At 30.5% G+C, this 9,392-nt stretch overlaps 4 protein-coding genes across 4 annotated transcripts; 2 read left to right on the forward strand and 2 right to left on the reverse strand.

Moving 5' to 3' along the window:
• Positions 1-151: 151 nt before the first annotated feature.
• TPHA0M01320 (uncharacterized protein) lies at positions 152-2,002 on the forward strand (the record flags this gene model as incomplete). Its single annotated transcript, XM_003688093.1, has 1 exon — positions 152-2,002. The coding sequence occupies one exon, from the start codon at positions 152-154 to the stop codon at positions 2,000-2,002; it is 1,851 nt and encodes a 616-aa protein (XP_003688141.1).
• Positions 2,003-2,712: 710 nt separating this feature from the next.
• Positions 2,713-3,832, reverse strand: TPHA0M01330 (60S ribosomal protein eL19; the record flags this gene model as incomplete). The annotated part of the gene is made up of 2 exons (XM_003688094.1): positions 2,713-3,280; positions 3,831-3,832. Coding segments are annotated over 2 exons (570 nt in total).
• An 846-nt stretch (positions 3,833-4,678) lies between these two features.
• Positions 4,679-5,014, forward strand: TPHA0M01340 (uncharacterized protein; the record flags this gene model as incomplete). The annotated part of the gene is made up of 1 exon (XM_003688095.1): positions 4,679-5,014. The coding sequence occupies one exon, from the start codon at positions 4,679-4,681 to the stop codon at positions 5,012-5,014; it is 336 nt and encodes a 111-aa protein (XP_003688143.1).
• A 556-nt stretch (positions 5,015-5,570) lies between these two features.
• On the reverse strand, positions 5,571-6,494 carry TPHA0M01350 (uncharacterized protein; the record flags this gene model as incomplete). The annotated part of the gene is made up of 1 exon (XM_003688096.1): positions 5,571-6,494. The coding sequence occupies one exon, from the start codon at positions 6,492-6,494 to the stop codon at positions 5,571-5,573; it is 924 nt and encodes a 307-aa protein (XP_003688144.1).
• Positions 6,495-9,392: the final 2,898 nt, after the last annotated feature.

Below are 9,392 nucleotides of genomic sequence, written 5' to 3' on the forward strand. Positions count from 1 at the left end.
CAACTTGGAATCACATACTAAACACATAAACAATATTGTCATTATTTCAACATATTTCCGATTTATTTACTACAACTTTATCAAAAAGAATACAATAAGTAAAGCTTTGATTTCAATTTAAACGCATACAAACATATATATACAGGACATAATGAGCGCTGCTGTTGATGTTCTGAATCGGGTTGCTGAGCCTGCTTTAGATACAGATAAAAGAAAACATCAGATTGATGAAAATAATAATATGGAATTGGTAAGAGAAACTAAAAAAATTAAAGTAGAATCAGAACCTTCAACAACTGAAATTGAACTGAAAAAAGAGGAAATTAACGTTATCGATAGTTCCGATAGTGAAAGCAAAATAAAAGAAAACATAAACACTGCATCTGAGAATAAACAAGATTCACCTATAAACGATGAAAATAAGTCAGATAGCTTGCAACCTTCTGATATGTCGACACAACCTATATCTACGTTTAGAGAAGTATGCGATAAATGGTCTCATGAAGTTGAGTCTGCTTTCATTGGTGCCCTAAGATTAATTTTAAAAAATGGTACCTACAAAATTAAATTGCTAGATAAAAATTATGGTAGAAATGAGTTAATTTCAATTTATATTCAATACAAAACAAAGGAGGTAAGAACGAAAAAACAAATATCTTCTCATATACAAGTTTGGAAAAAAGCCATTCTTAGTAAGATGACAAATGATGTTCCCTTAAGTGAATTAGAAAAAGAAGTCTTAAGATTAATTGAACATGGTGTTCAACAAAATGAACATACTGTAAAAATATTTTACTCTGTATTTGAAGAAATCGTCGATCCAATGTCTTACAGAAACGATAATATTAAAATAAGTAAAAGTCAATCAAATCTGTCGCTAACAAATAGCCATTTGCATCAAAATATCCAAGGACAATCTAATTTAAGTAATTTTCATAATGCCGCACCTCACCAATACACCCAAATGCAACAACAGAATAATGGATATTTATACCCAAGAGCCCATTCAATATCAGCAGTACCTGATCCAAGTAGTCTATATCGTGCTTTGCCATCATCACAAATGCATGCAGGTAATAATGTTTATTTACAACATCTACAGAACACAAGTTACCCACATCTAAATAAACTGCGGGTATTATCTGAGTCAAATATATATATGCCTAATTCAATGCCTGAGAATACTGTTAATAACAATAACATTGTTGCAAATTCTCAAGTTCACCAGTCGCATTCTCAAAATGAGTTTACAAATTCATATACAACTAATGCAATCTCGGCTGATCTTCATAGAAATAACTCAATAGCTTCTCAATCAGAAGATGCACTTTCCATTGATAAGAACAAGGTTCAATATCCAAAATATCACTCATACACTAATAACGTGATTCCATCACAAACGAACTCTAACGCTTATACAAGTCAATATTCCTCTTTAAAACTTCCTCCAGTATCAACTATGCCAACATATGGTGCTAACAACTACAAAAAGTATCAATATTCCTCTGGTGACAATTCACAACGTTCTAGCCTTGGTCAAATCCAGGGTAATGTAAGTAATACATCAACAACACTTAATCAAGCATCTGGAATGGGTAATGGTTCCGTTAGTAATACTTTGCTTCACCAACAACATAACTTTAATACCAATGGTTTATTATCTTACCAACAATCAAATATAACACAGGAAAAACCAGTGATTCCTAGATATTCAACAAAATCGTTATATACATCTAATGTAGGTGTTCCAAAAGCACAACATCCTATGCCAATGCCGGAACATGTAGTTCCTAATTTATCCGCAGCAAATCCTACTAGCAATTCGCCATTATCCATGGGAATTTCGTCTCAACAGAATATACCAATACAACAACGGGTTAATGTAGGTACACCAATCCGTGCTCAACCGCTTTATCTACAGATGCAAAAGTTATCAAATGAGGTCAATCAACCATCCCAGGTTGATTCGCAACTTCCAAACGAATATATACATTATAAATGAATATCCATAAATTTCATTTGTAATTAAAGTCCCTACTCAATACACATTTTATACACAATAATCATGATATTATATTGCAAATTTACAGCCAGATTAACAACTAAATGTCGAGATACTTATGGGTATTGAATATTTTTTACATTTTGTCATTAAATTCCCATTTATGCCAACCTGGCTTGCATAATTATGAAATGAATTCCAGTTTTACGAATAAGTTATTTTAAATTGATTTGTTATACTATATTTGATATGTTATATTATATACATTTACATATGAGAGTTTATAATCTCAACTTTATGCTGTATTATTATTATGGAAATTCACGCATATTTTATTTTTGGAACTCATTTCAGATGCTAAAGTATGCCATGCTTATAGCAAAACCTTATTTCTGCATTAACTTTAGATGACTATGATATATTTTCTGCACTTCTCAAACTTAGCATATTAATTCCATAAAAGAGTCATCTTGCTATCTCTTGAATTATTAATAAAATTTTCAAATACTGATGTAATCCACTAGTATTCTAAGTAAATTTAACATTTATTAGATTCTTTATATAGTATAATACATACAAAACAAAATAGAATGAAATTATAATTGTTAAAAGTGTTTTAATTCAAAAGGGAATTATGTAATTAGATAGATGACAATACTTATGTGGTTTCAAAAAATAAGATATAATGATATTTTATATTATACATAAGTTTAAGCGTCTTCTTTTAATAAAGCTTCTCTCTTTTCGGCAACTCTTTGAGCTCTTCTTTCACGAGCAGCTCTGTTCTTCATTCTTCTAGCGTCTGATTCTTCCTTCAAAGCGGTTTCACGTTGAGCGTTAGCCTTGGCTTGAATAATGTGTTCAACTAAAGCTCTCTTATGCTTGAAAGCGTTACCCTTAGATTCGTTGTATAAGACGTGGTATAAATGCTTGTCGATCTTACCAGCATCTCTGTATTTGGACAATAATCTTCTTAAGACACGTAATCTTCTGATCCAAACGACTTGAGATGGTAAACGAGCTTCTCTGGTACCCTTTCTCTTACCATAACCAGTGTGACGACCGTTTCTCTTAGATTCAGCGTAAGCTCTAGTTCTAGATCTAGAGTGAACAGTGACAGCCTTCTTGACGATGGTACCGTTCTTAACTAATCTTCTGATAGCTTCTCTGGAGTTGGCTTGTGCAATTTCAGAGGCTTCGCTTGGGTCCAACCAAACCTTTCCCTTACCAACACCGATGACAGAAGCGGCAAGTCTCTTTTGAGTACGTAAGTTAGCCCTGAAATAAATGTGTAATTTGTAATAACAAATTATTAATGTTAGTAAAATTAAACTCTAATAAAAATATTGGAAGAATAATCACATCAAATGTTTAAGGTAGTTGCAATATTATAAAACGTCCAATGTTTATAAAAAATCAGTTCATATTGTTCTCATTCACTAACTGGATGCATACTAATCTGCAATTGACCATATCGCTTAGAATTCAAGTCTTATTTGTTTTAACAATGCAAGATTTCCTTTTCTTCATAACAGACTATTTTTACTTGCCAGAATAGTGAGTGAGAGTTTTCAATATCCACTTTTCATTATCTTTGTTTCAAGTATTCAAATCATTCCTATATATTAGGGTTTCTCTGTCATCTCTTAATATATAGACAGTTCATGAAACTCATATCATAGCATAGGTAATAGGATGATAACTTATAATTTATTCCACAACATTGTCACAAATAGTGTTGACATGCATTTTAATCGTTTTCTAATTCTTATAATATCTCTCTAAATTCGATGCTTATTCTCTTCCATTTAGCACAATATTAACATACATTTTAGGTATTAGTGCTTTTTAATTTGGGTTATTCTGTGTTTAACAATATACTAACCGTTTTTTATATACAATATGCTAATATTTTCACTATTCAAGATGATGATAAAAACTTCTATATTACTGATGAAAGCTATGGTTTACAGTATTATGTTGTACATCTGCCATTCGTGAAGGAGATGAGCACAATTTCCATAAATTAGTTATGGATGCAGCGAATGAAACTAATTATTCATGAAATTTCAACAAGAATAATAAAATTTACATGAGTTTATTGTGATAATAATTATTAGCTCGAAGGAATATTTCTACAGAGACTCCTTCTAAACTCTACTTATCATTTTTCCTTCTAGGTGGCATAATTAATTCATGAAACAGTTTTAGGCAGAGCTTCTGCCGGGAGTTTTGTAATTAGTTTCTTTTAAGAAACTTGATTTGTTTAAAAATTTCAACACTTGAGAAATAAATAAAAAACCGCGAATTTGGTTTCGGAGAATAGTCATTTTTTAATTTGTCAAAAATTAAAAAATAAAAAAAGGACTGTGAATGTAAGGATGTAAAACAGTCACACAATAAATTGTTTTAAACATAGGGTAATTATTAGATTTAGAACATTGAAAATTTTTTTGAATCTAACAGTGATTAAGTTGCTTAATGAGATAATATGCGATGAGAGATGAGCAAATGTAAGATATGAGACTTATACTAAAACATTATAAAATAAAGTACCTTGTTAGATATAACGCCTTGTATGAGCTATATTATGATTTGTATTTTATGAATTGATACTTTGTTTTTCTAGTTTAAGAGGCATCAAACAGATTACATTATCCAAGAACACTATTCAAAATGGCCAAATCCTTGCGTGCTAGTACCCACATAAAAGCTAAATCAGTCAAACGTAAGGCTGTTTTCCAACATGTTGTGAATGCCAGAGAACAAAGACTATCAGAGAAGTTAAAAAATGATCTAATAAAACAAAAACTGGAGGATTTAAAGAAAAATGAAGGTATTGAAATGGATGCTGCATCTTTGATCAAACAAGAAGAAGAAAAGGCTAAAGCAAAAGCTCAAGAACCAGAAAAGACAGTTAGTACTTCAGGTTGGAGAGAAGCTAGTCACCATAACTATAAGAAGGCTCAAATTAGAAAGAATAAGAAGAAAAATAAGTTTACTAGATTCTAATTTATTATTGCCAACAATAGTTATAGTCATCACCACCAACATTGTATATTAAATAGAAGTTAATAATTTGTCGATTATGATAAATAAAATAAGCATTTGATTATGGAACACAGTTTTATTGCGTTTGTTATTAAAAATAATTCATTATTTAAGATCATATATTTATTAAGGTATCGGCTTACAAAGTTAGTTGTTAATGTTTAAATATCCGATAATGTTTTATATCTCTTGCTTTCTTTCTTATATTCATTAAAATAAATTTGATTAGTGATTAGTTTTGTTAATATTTGATAAAGAATATAAATCAAAAATAAAATTAAATTCAATGGTTCGCAGAAACATGAGTTGGTTTTTGTCATCCAAAGATGAATGTTAAAAAAATGCTGTATTACAATTGTTGGTCAAAAGTATAGTCGTAATTATTCGAATCAACTTTGTTAAAACTTTTTATCGTTCAATTTAATTTTATTTTTCATTTATTATAAATGAGGTATCAATTTTTAATGAGAATCGAAATCTGATTCTACTAATAATTTTAATAATGACATGTCTGAGGTCATACTAATTCGACAGTTCTTTTATCTTTGACGTTTTTTATCTTTGCTCTACGTTCCCTTCTCAGTCTACTTTGCATCATATAATACGTCGCTCTTCTGATTATAGTTTCTAGAATTGATATATTGTAATTGTAATGAGGATATTTACAATTGACTCTATTATATAATTCGTGCATCAATTCCATTCTTTCTTCTTTTTTTGTGTCACGGACCCAGGTTTTATAGCCTAAAGGATAATGCAACTCATTTTCGAATATATCTAAAATATTCTTTTCTCTTTCTAAAGCTTCTTCAGGGGAGTCTAGTTGCAAAACTTCAGCTAACCCATGAGCTGACAATCTAGAATCTGAGACCTTTTTTTGGCGTTGTCTTTTAGTATGATTGCTTTCAATATTATCTTGAATACCTAAGTCGCTTTTGTTAATTTTATCATTTCTTTTACTGTAGCTTCTTAACACTTCCTTAGTTGTGTTATAGCGACTCTGTCTTGGCTGTTTAACATACGCGGACTCCTTGCTTCCCGATCTCGTCAAGTCATCTGTGTGGAATGGGGATTGAGGCTCAACCTGTGGATAATCAAATATATTCAACGTATTAGTTGAACCTTGTGAAGTTTTACTTGTGACGCTAGAATTACAATCTTCTGAATTATAGTACTGCAATTGATTTACAAGTTCAGTATCATTTGAACTAGAAGATGAACTTTCAGGTAATGCACGTAAACTAGCATCCAAGGGAGCAACTTCGTTGTTATCGAATATCATATCAATTGGACTTATTAGATGTGAAGATCGAATGTTATCCCTGTATCTGTAACTTTTGTAGCCATTTAGTTTAGTTGGGAAAGCCAAAGTATTAGTATCGATTTCAGTTGGGTTATAAAATTCTTGAGATGAAAATAAATAGTCTTCAAGATTTAGCATAATTAATAAATAAAATTTGTGTTACTGGTATTTTTAGGTCAGCAATAGTTTTGTGTGAAAATAATGTTATTTACACATATATATGTATGTATATATTAATATAGGAATAAAGGTTAAAAGAATAAGACTTAAGCATTTGAATTAATCCAGTCCATTTTAAAAAAATGTAAAGTAGGAAATAGAATTTTGCAATCTTTAATCTAAGTTATACATCCTTATCTATTTATATGTTCTCAAGTTACAATGTATATAGTATTGACCGAAATGCACAATAACAGAATATCATTTATCTTTTTAAAAGGAAAGATCAACACACTTGAACAAATGTAGAACAATTGAGAGGATTTCAAAAGTTAATTCTGCATTATGATTCAAGAACAAGAGGAATAACAGAAATATATTAATATCACAATTGATATTAACATTAATATTAAAATTAGTATTAGGATATTTTCATTTTTTTTGGTTTCTACGAAAAGCGACAGATAAAACAGTAGAAAAGTAGCTCAACAAAGACTCATTTCAGTAGATATGTTAATGGGGTTGATATTCAAATCACTGTAGAAACGAATCGATTCCACTATGTGTTACTTTTTCATGATGTAGCACCTGTTAGGATCACACAATCTCTCAAGCCTAATGTTAGTATAAACTACTTCGTCATTCAGTAATTCGAGTCAGGATACTAGCGAGCAAGTATATTCGAACAAAACAAATACAGCATTGGCGATGTTACTATAGTTGCTGTAGTTGCACATAATTCAAAAACACTATTTTAATTCAACCCAATAACTTGCTGGGGATCTTTGTTCGACAAGAAATTCAGATAATTGAATAATATTACGTATAGTGTAATTGATTGAATTACAATCCGAAATGAGATGTTAACATCTCAAGCAAAGTATAAAAAATGATATCTGTTTGCTGAAGGGTCGTGTGAAGGTTTCTAACAGATAAGATATATAGTTATCATTTTTTTCTGATAATAGAATTTTTATTTCAATACAAACATGCAAAATCATTGAATTTTACCTGTGGCACATAAAAAGAAACGAAGATCTCTTGGTGATTTTTGGATCTGCGGAGTGCATTAAGGAAGAACGAAGAAAACCAGAATTAGAATATAAAAAGAAAAAACAAAAAAAAAGAAGCAAGTCTGAAATACACTACTAATGAACAGTGATAACGCGTAGTAAATGTAAAATTCAAAAAGAAGAAAGGCCAACACAATACAAATATTGAAACAATATTTGTATATTGCAAATTGTAATCGTACACGTTTTTGTTACTATCTTCAATCGTAAAATATAAAACGTAAGATGAACAACGATAATTGATTCAAATAGTTACATTTGTTGTACGTGCCTTTGTCTTTTCTATTTTAAAGTGGGGGTGTATTGGTTTTTAATTTATTGCTTTCATACGTATTGAGATTATATTAATATTGAGATTTGTTTTGTTTCTTTGTCCGTTGGTATCAGTGTAGTGAATCTTTTAATATTTGAATGGAAAAGTTGAATCGAATGGGTTTATCGTCGTTCGTTGTAGAACCAAGGTAGTAGGAAATTAAAAAGGTGCAAATGACTTTCTACACATAATTGTGTAGAAAGTCAGGAAATAAATTCACATATCCATGGCAATTCAGTTATTGTTTTTCTTAGTCCTGCATACGTTTCTTCCCACAAGAGATATCAATCGTGATATTTCTATTTTAGGCATGTTTCAATTTCTTCAGATAAAATTATAACGAAATAAATTATACGCTTTACAACGAGAGAGAGAATGCCTTAATATCTTTTATGATAATCAGCCATTTCGCCTGTATAAATCTCCATATTTCCAAATCGGTTTCATAGAGTTACTCAATGTATTCTCTGTGTGGTGCGCAACAGTTGTGGCTATTCACAATACACAAATATTATCTGTAAATGCTCGCACAATCACTTAAATAAATACAAATACACGTACTCTTGGTATATGATTTGAGCGGTTTTTCCGCAGTAATGCTAATTCTTGATGATAAGACAACTAAATACATAACAATGTTTCGCAAAATACTAAACCTTTCATGTTAAGAGGGAAACACGAGGTTTAACGACGAGGCGTGTTGATAATATTTATTTATTTGAGGTGAAGGGGGAATTCACAATGAGAAACATGATTATATTCTTGAAATGAATATTGGGGTTGCTAGAGATTATTATAAGAATAATCGCTGTAATATATGGAATAAACGAGACTGAAAACGTTTATTCCATATATTAAAACAGTGCTTCCATTTTGGAATTTAAGATTTAAGATAAGATTTAAGATAAGATTTAAGTTTTACGTTTTAAGTTTTCAATGTTTAATGGTGACCGATGTATATGTTGGTCGCGTTGGGTTGTTTGGGCCGGACTTAATATAAAATAACTAGAACCGCCTAACTCTGAACTCCTTAAATGAACATACCTCATTTGTGTTCCAATAGTTGTATTGCAGCATATAGCAATAATATTTGCTAATGTTAACTAGTTCCCCCAATATTGTTTTTCTTTCTTATCTGTACGAGGGAGGACGGAAGCCACATGCACAAACTACGTACAAAATTTAAAAAACCTTTAATTTTAACTTTATTGTATTTGAATGAACAACAATATTGGTCACAGATAAAAAGATATACATAATTAAGAACAAGTGAATAAGGAACATATGGAAAGGCATCCACGTTTAAACGGAACTTAAAACAATCACTACTGCGTGACTCCAATATAATGTTTCCTAGATAACAACATCATTAGAAAGCATTTCACACAGGTGCATGTTGCCAGAGAGTTAGTATTAATATCATTGATTTTGTTAAGAAAGTGTATCTTGTTAACTAAAACAATTGTTAGCACATATAAATATATATATGTG

The sequence above is a fragment of the Tetrapisispora phaffii genome, chromosome 13, assembly GCF_000236905.1.
Source record: "Tetrapisispora phaffii CBS 4417 chromosome 13, complete genome".
NCBI lineage: Eukaryota > Fungi > Ascomycota > Saccharomycetes > Saccharomycetales > Saccharomycetaceae > Tetrapisispora > Tetrapisispora phaffii.